Source organism: Equus przewalskii, chromosome 3 (assembly GCF_037783145.1).
Source record: "Equus przewalskii isolate Varuska chromosome 3, EquPr2, whole genome shotgun sequence".
Taxonomy (NCBI): domain Eukaryota; kingdom Metazoa; phylum Chordata; class Mammalia; order Perissodactyla; family Equidae; genus Equus; species Equus przewalskii.
The window spans coordinates 28300732-28315218 of NC_091833.1; the positions used below are offsets into that span (position 1 = coordinate 28300732).

The 14487-nt window shown below is 41.1% G+C and overlaps 1 protein-coding gene and 1 long non-coding RNA gene across 2 annotated transcripts; one reads left to right on the top strand and one right to left on the bottom strand.

Annotated features, from left to right (window-relative positions):
- Positions 1 to 2048: 2048 nt before the first annotated feature.
- On the bottom strand, positions 2049 to 4551 carry LOC139082218 (uncharacterized). Its single transcript, XR_011538013.1, has 2 exons — positions 4318 to 4551; positions 2049 to 3786 (listed from the first exon to the last, which is right to left on the bottom strand). It is a non-coding gene; the product is annotated as an uncharacterized lncRNA (long non-coding RNA).
- Positions 4418 to 13976, top strand: DYNLRB2 (dynein light chain roadblock-type 2). Its single transcript, XM_008508689.2, has 4 exons — positions 4418 to 4658; positions 7141 to 7216; positions 12717 to 12884; positions 13734 to 13976. Exons 1-4 carry the CDS (start codon positions 4656 to 4658, stop codon positions 13775 to 13777), a joined length of 291 nt encoding a protein of 96 aa, XP_008506911.1. The 5' UTR covers positions 4418 to 4655; the 3' UTR covers positions 13778 to 13976.
- The last annotated feature ends 511 nt before the right edge of the window (positions 13977 to 14487 follow it).

The window sequence follows — 14487 nt, forward strand, 5'->3', positions numbered from 1 at the left end:
ATTCCCTGGGTCCTAAGGTGCCTAGGCAATCTGATTCTCTCCATTTTTCTGAGTCTTCTTGTGTTTCTATAATTTCCAGGGTTTTTTAGTTATATTTAGTGGAGAGACTAAGGAAAAGTACATCTGCTCCACCTTTCCAGAAACAGAAATCACTCATCATTTTTTAAATTCATTCTGACAATCTCTTTAATTCATGTGCTTAGACTATTTACATTTAATGTAATCATTGACATATCAGGATTTAACTCTACAATTATATTATTTGTTTTATGATTGTGCCGATTGTTTTCCATTCCACTGCTTGCCCTTTTCCTTTTTAGATTATTTAAACAATTTTTAATATTCCATCTTTTGTGCTGTTTATCTGTATACTTTTTTATTGGTTGCCCTAGGGATTACATACCTCATTTTTCACAGCCTAATTAGAATGAATACTTGAACACTCTAAGTGGAAGACCCTACCCTCAAATAGGCCCATTTACCCTCCTCCTTTTATGTTGGAGTTATTTTACATATTACATACTTTGAAAACCTTGAGCAATGTTATATTTTTTGTTTTCAACCATCAAATGTATTTTGAAGACTAAAGAGAGGAGAAACAGTCTATTGCAGGGGTCAGCAAATTTTTTCAATAAAGGATAAGATTATCAATATTTTAGGCTTTTCAGGCCATACACTGTGGGAGTAATGATTGAGAATAGCCATGTGGAAGCTTCCAGAATGTGGTCAGTGTTCTGTTTCTTGACCTGGTTGGGGGTTACACAGGAGTTCACTTTGTGGTAACTCCATGACTGTACATTTTGTTTTATGCACCTAATTTCTGTTACTAACTCACCAACCTAACTTTTGTTTTCTGGACCTAACTTTTTGTGTGTTATACCTACCAATGAAAGTAATTTTGACACTAAATACATCAGAGAGCTTGGAAAAAATAGATCAGAGACCTTGGGAGTGGATTATCAGAAAAAAGAAGGGGTTCATAAAGTGCATGGGACTTGTTGCTCCCTTCAGTCCTTCCTTGTTTGAACAAAATTAGCAGACAAAGAAATAGTTAGTTTGTCCTCATCCCTGAGATACTAAGAACATCTATTGAGTGCAGTGCACTGAGACGGTCACTGCTTGCTGGAGCCACAAGTTTAAAAATGGGAATTGTGAAAAAATGAAATTAGACGTAGATGAATTACAAAGATAAATATAATACAGAAATAGCAGGAGAAAGGGAATGAGAAAAGAAAGGTAAAGATATTCTTTAGGGAGAAAGTCAACAATACGAATTCTGGATATTTTCCCTAGGGAGGGCATGAAGGAAAAGGAGGTTGAAGAGAAGATGGTTAAGAAGGGAGAGAGCAAAGAAACAGGAGAGGAAGTAGGGAGGAAAAGAGTAGAGAAATAGAAAGATGAGAAGGAAGGAGAGAGGGGAGAAAAGGAATGAAGGGAAGAAGGAAGGATGGACTAAAGAAAGGATAAGACACAAGAAAGAAACATGGGTAAGTGATCCCTGTTGGGCGCCTGGTACAAGTCAGGCATCTTACCCATATAACATCATTGAAACCTCACATCAACCCTCCAAGGTAGATATTATCTTTCCTATTTTACAAAAGAGGAAACAGAAACTCTGAGAGTTTATTTTACTCAAGGAAATACACCTAGAAACATCAACCCTGGCTGCACACAACTCCAAATTCTGTGCTCTAGGAAATCATTTAATTCCAACGGGGAGCATTCCCTTATGGGAAGTACATGCTTATGTTATACCTGAGTGCTGGAAAGAATTATCCCAGAGGGTGCCTTTGTCCTAATAAGAAGTAGAAAATGGTTGATCTTCTGGAACCCTAAATCTGTAATTCTGTAATTCTATGGCATTGGGTCAGTTACATGGAATACTTACTGATATCACTGACATACTCTAAGCCTGCCTTAGCATTAAGGGGCATTTTCAACGAATCTAGCGTGCACTTTTTGGAGCGAAACCAGTAGAGTACTAGAAGAAGTTCCGTTTAAGTTGACACACAATGCCTCATCGCATGAGAAAAGGGCACAAAACATACTCCATAGCCCTGTTTTTAATATTTGCCAACCAGCAAGAGCGCCAAAGATAGATATACGGAGTGGTATAGAAAAATGCCAAGAGAAACCTCAAGATCATGAAGCTACTTGGATTTCTTCAGGCTAAGCCGGGAGCAGGACTTCATCAAAGAGAAAGAGAGACCCCGGAAGAAAATCATCTCATTTTAACAAACCTGTATGTGAAGAATGGCATGCTTTGTCTTCGCATGTACCCCAACTTTTTGGGTCACTTAAGAGTACTTGCAAAAAGTATTATTTATTAATCCTTCCACTTAAGTTCAAAGTTTTTTAGCATTTACTGTGAATCAAAGGAAGTGGGGAGCGGATGGGAGAAGAAGGGAAAAGGATCATTGACATGTAGTGAGGACGGCATAGGGAGCAGACTGCCAGGATATTCTATATAGCACGGCTCTGGGTGTTCATTGTAGTCCCAAAAAGGCACAAAAATTAAACCAAGGCACCTCCAAGGAATAATTAGAAGTGAAAATCGATACGGAGAAAATGGCTCATATTCTCCTCATTGATTTCCTGTGCACAGCGAGTCAAACACGACTGTTTGCTGGAAGTCAGTTTGGCTACTTCTTATTACTTTTTCAGCAGTTGGGCACTCCTGTCAGTGCCTTTCATGCTGGAGTCTTGCTTTGCTCTAATCACAGCTGTCAGCTATTGAACAAGTTTGACACCCTGACTCCAGAAATGAGGGGATTCACACTCCATGCATATGCAGCCGCTTCCTTCATTAAAGCTGATTGACATAACAGATATGGTGCACTGCCACGGACTTTTACAAGCAGAACAAATGGCGACACAATCAAGTAGGAATCTCCTTGATCAGAAACACCCAGAGAGCCCAAGAATCAGTCTTTATACAATTCAGCCAGTATTACTGTAAACACCTATACTTTTATGACTTAAAATGGTAGATATAGGCAATCAGACAAGAGCTAGCTCTGTAGACACACAGACACACCAGATTCCTCCCCCACCACCTTCGCTGTTCATTCCAAATCATCTTGGTTGGAATCCCAGGTGTTGAATGAGGAGGATTAGCTGCCGTGACCTGGATTTTTGAGAAGCATAAATTTCTTAGAGGAAAAGGGGAGAATGACGGTGACCAGAATCTCCTCCTCCACCAAAAATGAAAAAAAAAAGCAGCAGCAGCAGAACTAGAGCTTCTCAGAACGTCTCGGAACTTAAAGCCATAAAATGACAGGCTCCAAGTTGAAATGGATCATCTAGTCCAAAACCACCACTGAGTTCAAAATTGTTTCAGGGCATCCCTGACACGGGCCCATTCAGATTCCAGCTGGCATTCCTAGCAGTAGGGATGCCTTGTTTGGTGTGAGGCTGCTTTCTGGAAACGCATGCACGAACTGGACTTGTATTATAGAGTCACCATAGTACGGTCCCTACCGAGATGTATTCTCAACCTACCACTGGTATTTTGTAATCAACGTTTGCCCTCTCCAAACCCCGGGACTTTATGACTCCAGCCACAAAATTCTCCTGCTGCAATTCAGACGTTAGTTGGTCTCCTCCTCTGAAGCTACAAAGATATTATCAACGCCCTTCCAAAGGTCAAGTGTCCTCTGACCATCCCTAATTGATCTTTAACTTCTGTTTCCTCCAGCAGTTCCGGAAACACTCAGGGGAATGCTCTTCCATGGCGCTGTGTAGAACCCCCAGCACTACCACCTGCAGTTTTTCAGCAACTCAGCACTGTTGGCAAATAATGACAAAACAGAAAGACCCTAATGGATTATACAAAAATACTGGTACGTAGCAACTCTTCAAGGGAGGGAAGAGCAGTATGGGAGTGCTACAACTAGTTGAGAACGTAAGATGTAAAACGTCGCTTACCCTACTGTTCTGGGGGTGGGGAGATGTAAATTAACATATACATACATACACATGATTGTACTATTCCAGACCGTGATATATTTCTTCTTTAACACAAAAAACTATCCTTGGGGGGCGGGGGGACAAACACCACTGCTGCCCAGGCCAGCGCTGAAGGAAGCCCGCCCAGTGTCCCAGGTAGCCGATTCTATTACCCAATAGCTAAGGGACCCAACCCCGGGGTCAGATGGACGCAGCCCTGTTCGTTTGCTCCCGAGCAGGAATCACACTTGGACAGTGTTGCCTCGCTGGTCGCATCTGGTCTGTCTCCCTGGCCCAGAGGAGAGCCTGGCACGTGGCAGGGGGTCAGTCGTTCTTGAGCCGGGAAGCGGCTGTTACACTAATGCGTACCTCGAGGAATGAACGAATAAATGGACGAACGAACGACCCGGAGGTCGGCCTACGCCCTCCGCTCCTCGGCCCCATCGCTCCGCGGGCCAAGGAGAAGCGCAGGCGAGCGGCCCGGGGTACCATCCCCAAGCCCCGCCTACGGCGGCCGGGAGGCGGCGGGCCAGGTCAGGGCGGAAGCGCGGTCGCCGGCGGCTGCCCGACCCGCGCGCACGCAGGCGCGGCACCGACGCTTCCGGGAGGTCACTTCCTACCCTGTCTCCTAGCAACGGCTGGAAGCGTTGTTGACGTCCGGGGCAGCGGAGGCGCCGGACTGAGCCCAGAGTCTCGCCGCTCGCGCGATGGTAAATCTGGGGTCTCCGTCCGCGACCCGCCGCTCCAAGGGCATCGGCTGGAGGAGGCCTCCCGGGGCCGACCCAGGCGTGGCCGGGGCCGGGGTCGCCGCGAAGGCTGGGGGCTCCAGAAGCTTCTTGGAGGGGCTCCAGGGAGACCCTACGAAGAAGATGCCTAGATGGGGGAAGCTGTCTTGGGGGATAGCTATCTAGGGCGTTGAATCGGCATGGGGGCGGGTCTGGGGGGGGGCCGCTATATTGAGAAAGAGAAGAGAGATATTAAGGGATAAAGATCCCGAGGAGGGTGAGAGATCTGGACCGCGAGGAAAGTTTGCAAAGGGAAGGGACGAGCTGGAGAGGAGAAAAATCACCCAAGAGGGAAGAAAGAGATGGGACAGGGAGCACAGGGGAATGCAGAGCGGGGAGAAGGAGGGGATACTGAGAGAGAAGATAGGAAAATAAAGAGAAAGGAGAAAAGAGGAAAAGGAAGAGAGAGCGCAAAAATAACAGTAATAATAATAGAAGAGAAGGAAAGTGGAGACTGGGGAAAGTTTGAAACAGAGCAAGGTGAAAGCAAAGAGTTGTAAGAGAGGAAGGAAAAGGGCATGGAGATGGGGATTAAGAGATTGTACTAGGAGGACTCAGAAATCATAAGAGAAAACAGCTGGGAGAAGGCAGAGAAAGGCCGGGGAGAGCAGAGAGAGGCGTTTGGGAGAGAAGTAAAAGAGAAAGAAACGAGAGCAGGGGTGGAAGGAGCTGTGGGCATTCTCTTAAAGATGGCAAAAATGTAATAAATTCTTGATCCCCTGTACAACTCATACTTTAGTGCTTTGTTTCCCAAAGTGAGATGCAAACATTAGTTGTGACATAAGATGCCTCAGAAATACCAGTAACACAGAGAGCATCACATCAGAGAACGTTATTCCTCTTCCGGTTTGTTTTGTTTTTGTTTTTGTTTTTGTTTTTGTTTTTTTTTTGCAGCCTTTAGACTATATCCAGGAGAAAGTTTCTGGCACTATTAGGTCCTTAATACCACTATCATTTGATAATTTCCACTTTCACCTGAAGAACAGACCTCACGCTCAGAGCTTTCATTGTGGTAGAACTTAATAATATCTTCTCCTTTGGTTTTGTTTTCATGGTTATATCCACTTATGACAAATGATACCAGATTTCCCTTTGTGGTGGTAGATGTATCATTTCCTTTTCAAATGCCTTTATTTCAGCCTTTAGCAGCGAGATAATTTAAAGAATGTGCTAGGTAAATAATATAGATGGTATTCATAATGGCAGAAATCGTGACTCTAGTACATGAATGCCTGAAATTCAGGAAACACCTGCTCTGGTGGTGGAAAAGAGGAAATGAGTGCTTCTGCCCACATCGGTGCAAAAGATAACTGTTCACCTGACGATGCTGGGAGGGGAAAAAGTCACAAACCCTCATCAGGAGACTTTGCAGAATACTGATTGAATTCAGAATGTCCAGTGATTACTCAGCTATGAACAGTACACGGGTTTGAAAAAGATTATTCTTGACTTTAGCGTTTGTCGAGGGGACGAAAACTGGTACAATATAGTCTATGCATAAGATTCATTCAGAAAGCTGAGTTTAAAACCTAATGATGGGGTTCCAACATAATCTTTCATGGCTCAGCATTCAGCTTGCACTGAGACTCCGGCTGTAGTTACCAAGAGAATCCTGGAGCCCTGGAATGCATAGTTTTTACAGAATATCCTGAATTTAGTAATCTGAACTCCCCATTAGGTAACATTTAGGACTGAGAACAAGATTTCTCATTAAGGAATACTTTAAGACAGAAGGAGGTAATGATACAGCTCTGTAAATATTTAAAGGTCTATCATGTAGAAAAGGAATTTTTCATGTGAGTATAGAAGGATCAATGAATGAAAGATGATCGAGAGCAGATTTCTGTCCAATGTAAAGAATACTTTTCCAGTAAATAGAGACGGATAAAAATGGAGTGAGCTCTTGGGAGACAGTAAGCTCTCTGTCTCTAGAAGAATTCAAGCCAAGAGATTTGTCATGGCTGTATTGATAGAGTCTTATGTAGGCTTGTATATGAGACTTGACAATTTTGAAGCTGTCTTCCAGAATTCTGAGATTATAGGGTCTGGCCCCATGGCCCAGTGGTTAAGTTCGGTGCACTCTGCTTAAGCGGCCCAGGTTTGGTTCCTGGGTGCAGACATATACCACTCGTCAGTGGCCATGTTGTGGCAGCAACCCACATATAAAATAGAGGAGGATTGGCAACAGATGTAAGCTCAGGGCTAATCTTCCTCGAGCAAAAAGAGGAAGATTGGTCACTGATGTTAGCTCAGGGCGAATCTTCCTCAGCAAAAATATAATAAAATGAGATTATAGCATCCAGTACCATGGGTTAAGGGAGTAGGTGTCTTTCTAAACATTATTCTCTTTAGGATTGGGGTCACCATAAAGACCGTTTCAGTTAATTACCTTCCTGATCTCTTCCAGGCAGAGGTGGAGGAAACCCTAAAGAGGATCCAGACCCATAAAGGGGTTATTGGAACGATGGTTGTAAATGCAGAAGGTAAATACATCACAGGCTGTCTTCTTGACACCAGAAGCCAACCAAGAACCTGTTTGTTGTGCCACACCTTAAGACAAGCGTCTTAAAATTTGAAATAAAATCATATTTTGTATATTTTAGCTTATCAAACATCTTATAAAACATCTATTATCTGTTGTATGCCAAGCACTCTCCTGAGAGCCAGGGATGTAAATATGAATAAGACATGTCTAAAAATGTCTATATATTCCCAAGAAACACTACACTTGGTAGAATTTTTAAAGGTATGGTAATTCTTGTAACATTTCAGGAGTACCTATAAAACTATCAAATTGAAGATAAGGAAAATATTGTTGGCAGTTTGTTTTGGTTTTAACATTATGAAGGATACAGAGTTTCAGTCTTCATTTTAAATGAAATTGTTCCTTTACCTGTTTAATAAAATCTTGGTGAATTAATTTTAATGGTATTTATAGTATAGTCTTTGTGGACTTAGTATCAGAAAGGCCAGTACGTTTCCATTTATGAAATCTGTAGACTTATAGGAGAAACTTGCTCTCGCTCCCTAGTCCCTGTTAACACTGCACAGAGCATTTTCTCTGGTGCACTGCTCCATGCTCAGCTATGGTGGTGACCTCTTAAAGGCTCCTGCTGGTTTCATTGCTAAATCAGGCATTTGTAAGGACAAGAGGTGCCGCAAATCCCAGGGCACTAGGTGAAATAAGAGTAGCTACTTCATATTATTCATGATGGAGACATGGAATTGGCACATTGCCCCCTCAGTGCCTGGCAACAGAATCTCACAGCTAATCATTATTTTGGAGCAAATCCATCAATAAATATTTATTGAACAACTACCACCTGAAAGTCTGTTTAAACTCTGAGCTTCAATCCCTTATCATTAAAAGTGGAAAATAACCTCCTCTACTGATGGTCATGATAATTAAATGAAATAATAATTATCAAAGGCTTGGCACAACACCCAACGCTTAATAGAATTATAATTAAATTGTTCTGAGAATGTGGGGATTTTTAATTGATTTGTACAGATAAAACATTTGATGTGTTTTGCAAAATAATAAAATAGAATTAAAAATAACTCAAGGTCAAATGAATGTAATAAATTTACCCAGTGATCAGGAGGGAGAGAATTTAAGATCAGCTATACGGGTAAGTCAAGAGCTATGCCTAGTATTTCCAGGAAGTGGTCCAGCCCTCCTGCATGGTTCTGGTTGAACTGATTTTAGTTCCAGGCTTTTGCGGAAACTCTGCCACACCCTCTAAGACGGGCTGTCCACGTGACTTCATAGAGGCGTTACATTCATTTCCTTTGGCTGCTGCAACAAAGTACCACACACTTGATGGCTTAAAAGGTTAGAAACGTCTTCTCTCTCAGTTCTGGAGGCTACGGTGTCAGCACAGCCAGGCTGTCTTGGAAGGCTCGACAGGAGGGTCCTTCTTTACCTCTCCCCCAACTTCTGGTGGTTTCCAGCAATCCTTGGCGTTCCTTGGCTTCTAGACATATCACTCCAATCTCAGCCTCCATCCCCTCCAACACCTCATGTGGTGCTCTGCTCTCTTTGTCTCTGTTTTCTCTTCTTGTAAAGACTCTAGTCATTGAATTAGGGCCCATCCTAGTCCAGTGTGACCTCATCTTCACGAATTACTCTTCAAAGATCCTATTTCCAAATAAGGTCACATTCTGAGGTTTATGGTGGACTTGAAGTTTGCAGGGACGCTATTTAACCCCGTGCAGGTGCCACCCAGAACATCTCATCTGATGTGTTACTTTAGAGGATCTTAGTCTAAAGTACATAATCTTAGCAATATGCCTCAAATGACTGAAAAATGGCCACACCCTGTGATCTGTAATTCCACTCCTAGGAATTTATCTTAAAGAGTGATGAAGAAGAGATTCAGGTACAAAAGATATTCACTGAGGCATCGTGTGTAATAGCAATAAATAAACAAGTAAATCTATCCCAATAGTAGGGAGAATTTTAAATTAATTAAGTAATAGTTACTTGATGAACCATTACTCTATTTAAAATGTTGAAGAATATTGAGAGCCATGGAAAACTACTTCCAGTAGTAGATGAAAAGAGCAGAGATGGGAGCAGTACCCAGCATTTTCTAATCATAAATAAAGCCAGGCACAGACATTGCAAATAAATATGGAGGACAAGGCAGGGATGGGTTATGGTGATTATCTCTGAGTAGTGGGATTAGAAAGATTTGTGCTTTATTTTCCTGAGGTTTCTCAATTAACATTTTTCTTGTCCAAAGGCAACAAAATATTATTTTTAATACCCATTAACTTCTTGTAATACCAGGATAAGCTGGTGTTACGATTCAGGGCACTTTTCTGAAAGCCAAATTAACCTTTTTCCCAAAAATACAAATGAGGGGCTTATTTTTATAGCCAGATTGTTAATAAACAGAGTGTGTGGCAAAGATGTTTATTAATAGCATACGGTATAACTTGTGTGACCAGAATGTAATAAAATACTCCATTTCAACAGCCTACTCAATTTAGATGAAAGTGTCATTTTTCATAGTGCAGCTTTGCAGCTTTCAGAAGTCCCAAGAAATTTAATGCTGAAAATATTTAACTAAGATGGCGTTTATGTGCTCCATTTTCTCTAGCGGTTTTAGTCTCCTAATTCTAGGCAAATCGTTTTAACATATTTTTGCACTGTATTTGTGTTTAGGAGGCCTTCCACCGTGCTTAAACATTTAGATCTCATCGTATGCCATGTTAAATAGAGTCCTCTGGCTTCTCCTTTGCTGAGACATAGACTTCTGACTCACGACAATAAAGTAGAGTTATCAATAATGTAGATTTTAACTTTGGATTCCCGTTTAGAAAGCCACACACTGTTTACAATATTGCTGCGCTGATCATTGAATTAGATGCTGTTGTGTATATATATTATTTTTCCCCAGGCAGTCATATCTGTCATATATTCTTATCTATATAAACCTGATTTCTGTAGGCTCTTAATTTTAAATATTCTCAGCATTTCTAACCATCCATCGTTTGAATCTCATTAGATTTTATCAACCATCCAGCCAATTCCTTTTACTCTTTTTCAATTCCTTTTGTTTTTGAAATGCAATCTATCAACCAAAGTACAAATGTCCAGTTGAAGGGGGCCAGATCACTGGGATCTTAAAGAGTCATGTTTTAAAGTCCTGCCATAGATTTGGCAATATCAGATCCATACTCTTTGTTCCTGGAGTTCCATTTTAGGAATGTACCCTACATATATGTATGGTATCCTCCATGTACAGATGTGAAATGGGACGCACAGGGACATATTCTGTAGCCTTGTTTATAAAAATCAAAGATTGGAAACAGTGTAAATGCCCGTCAGGAGGATCTGTTAGTTACATGTATTACAAAACATCCATTCAACAACCATATTATGCAGTCGTTAACATGAAGGCCCGTGCCCTACATGTATGAATGGAACAATTTCCCAAGTGTATTAAATTTTTAAAATTAAGGTATAGAATAGAGAATGATACAATAAAATAAAGAACATGAACACAAACATAGTTGGGTAGACATGGAATATCTCTGGAAGGATACTGAAGAAACTGGGAGCAGTGGCTACCTCTCAGGAAGGGGAAGTGGGCGAATTTTATACCATGTGCTAAAATTACTTCTTAATAAGTTATTTTTTAATTACCTCACATGATACCAAGCAAGAGCTTAATAAATATTTGTTGATTGATTTTTTTCAAGTGCCTACAGAGGATATGAAAAACTCTTAAGAGTTTCCACAGTGCGCACTTATTATTCAGAAAGGCTGGCTGTTTTATTTATTGACTTGGATCATGAATAGACTAACCAAATAGGCCTGAGTATCTGATTCATAATCTTGTCATCTACATTTTAAATAATTTATTCCGGTTGTATTTCTTGTTCTGACACTGAGCAATGCAGACTTTGTAGGTAAGTGACTATTCGGGATGCAAAATAAAACTATTCGTCAAAAAGTGCTCTTGAAAGGTTGAGGGCTTGCTGCATTTCAGTTTCCTGCTTGTTAAAGATACCTGTCTCGGGACGTTCCTTCAGGTGTGAAAGACATAACTGACTTCTGGGGGCAAAGTGGCTAGCAAATAGTAATGCATAAATTAACAAATTTTATATAAACCTTATTTATTAAATAGGTTTTCCTGTAAATATTGTCCTCGTATTATTTAGCAAGACCTATTCTGGAGATAACGGTTTTCTGAAAAGAAAAAGAAATTAGCTCTGTTTCAAAGTCAGAATTGAGGCTCTCAAAGGGTTTCATGAAAAACTGGTAAAATCTCAAGTTGGTAACATTCATCCACTCTTGAAGTGTTCATCTTGTTTAACAGTTTCTGGAATTAAATTCTCTGGGGGAACCCAAGAGCCACGCTGGCCTCTTTTATTGATCGGCCTTAATTCAGGTACCTGAGGAATTTGCTAGCGATCCCAAATTCACCTTCCTATGTCCCCCTAAGTTAAAGGCACATTTGCAAATCAGATCCCTGGAGTTCCCTGGCTATGTGGTATTTCTCAAAATAATACGAAGGCCATCTCTGATTAGATACAGTACATGGGAAATACCTAGGACAGCACCTGTTACACAGTAAGCATGAGCGCTGGGAGACCTGAACTGAGCGAGATTGATCAGAACTGAATTGAATTATACTTGCATATTTGTCTGCCTAGATTTTTCCAGTTAAATTAATGGGTTCTGTTTTAACTCATAGAATGGAACAATAGAGCACACACATAGCCAGATTTAATAATCCTTAAACCAAGAATGAGAGCAAACCAGGGAATGCCGAGCAAAACTATAGTGACCTTGTTGCTATTTTCTAATATAAACTTTAAGGTTTGCAAAATACCATGTGAGGAGTTAGGAAAATCGTTTTTGATACGCTCTCTACCATGTGCAGACATATCCATTTCTATTTCGAGCCTCAGGGAAGAAAAGTAACGCCATGTCAGAGCCCAAGCATTTCAAAGCAGACTTGCTGTAGACAGGAGGCTTGGGAAGATCCTTTGTGTATAGTAATATGTTAAATCCGTACTGAAATAATCAATTATCAGCTTCCAAAAGATCTGTGTTTGAACAAAAATGTTCGACACCCCATTGGCTACGAAAAAAATGTACAATATCTAACAATCCAACAATAGGGGATTGATTACATTATGATAGATCCATAAATAGTAAAGTGTACAGCCACTAAAAATAATGATGACATCGTCACCCACAAGGGCAACTTGTATGCTAACATTTAAATGAAGAAAAATGCAGTTGTCAAATACGTAATTATAGTTTGACTGAACTATATTTTAAAATCCATGTGGAGACAAAAAGCTTGGAAGGAAATAAACTAAAATTGTTACCAGGGAGTAATATCAGCCATCACTTTTCTTCCTCTTTACAATTATCAGTATTTGCCAATATTTCTACAATGTGCATATTACTTTTATAAGCGGAAAAAAATTTTAACCCCAAATTAAATCTCGTAATAGGCATTCCAATCCGAACAACCTTGGACAACTCGACAACAGTTCAATATGCAGGTCTGCTTCATCAGCTGACGATGAAAGCCAGGAGCACTGTCCGCGATATTGATCCTCAGAACGACCTCACTTTCCTTAGGATCCGATCAAAGAAGCATGAAATCATGGTTGCTCCAGGTAATTTTGCATTTCCTTTCATATTTGAAGCGTCTTCTACTTTACTGGATAAAAATTTTGTTTCAGAGAACCAGGAGTATAGATTTTAATATTCAATATGGCACATATTCTCCAATGACAAAATGAAGAAGTTTGAATCTGAAAGTTCCAACCTGAAAATTTTGTGAAATTAGGGATTAACTGGACCTCTGAAGAAGTTGAATTTTGCCCACTTGCAGTTATTATTAGTAATCAAAAAATTTAGGATATGTAGGTCTCATGTTGGGTGAACTTAGCACACAGACTTTCTGGAGGGTAGGGGAGATGTCTCCTGTCCCGGAGATAAGCGAGGGAGTGGATGCAGGCCTCTAGGGTCCCTGGGGAGGGAGCTCATCCGCCTGGCCTACCAAAGACAGCAGCCACCGAAATCCTTCTTTCCTTGAAGGAATTACGTTCACGGTGTTAGGAGATGTCAGCGTAAAACAGGACTCATGCTCCTAAACCAAGGGTCCAAAAAACTGCTCTATGGTACATCTGTAAGATCAGAATTACCCGTAAGCTCAGCAAAGCTTTTCTACTCCTGTTCTCACCCCGGCTGCACATCAGAATCACTTGGAGAGCTTTAAAAAAAATGATCGATGCCTGGAAGCCCACCGCAGACCAATGAAATCAAACTCTCTAGGACTGAGCTCTGGGTAAAGGTATTTCCTAATGGCGTGACAGGTGATTCTGGTGTGCAGGCACGGTGGGAAGCCATTGGTCTACACAAGGTCCAAGTGATGTTTTGAAGACAAAAGCAGATTAGCTGAAGTACTCACTTATCAAATTTAATTTTTAGGGTGGATTAATTTTGTCCCTCTCTCTCCACAGATAAGGAATATCTGCTGATTGTCATTCAGAATCCGTGTGAATAGCCCTGCTATGGCCGAGTCTGTCTTGCGACGCTGGGTGGAAAACACTTTCCTCTTTAATGATTCCTAAGATTGTATTCCAATCTAGCTGATCTTTTAGACATGCTTTTCTATTTGTACATTTAAACTATTCTACACCTCTCATTTAGTCTCTTTTGAATGCAAAGTCGTGATTAAGCTATATAATAAATAAATTCTGGTATGCAAGTCTCTAATTTTATAATATACGAAACTGAAGGATTCTAGTGAGAAGACGGTCTTCCTTGCGACAGCTTAGTCTAGAAGTAACTGTCACCAAGAGTCAGTCTGTTTTTTGTTAACATGTCAAGGAGATCCAGTGGAGCCCTGCGGGAGCTCTGAGGGCACCCCACCCTCGAGGAGCGTTAGACGCCCTCCCAGGGTCAGCAAGGGCAGGGAGAGTCGGCTGGGTCAGCACCACAGCGAAGCATCTGCTCCCAGCCCTGCAGAACTCCTGAGACTTGTACTTCCTTCCATCACAGCAGCCCGAGGGGACCAGGAGCGGGTCTTGGGCAAGGACGCCTACTCAGAAGGCTGACTAGATAACTCTGAAGGGTTTTATTTTCACTAGATATTTCAAACTTTCAGAAAACAGTAGAACAAACACAACAGATTTCCAAGAGCCATATAGAAGTTGATATTTTGCCATACGTGCCTTATTTCCTCTTTTTTAAACTAAGCTTTTTATTTTGAGG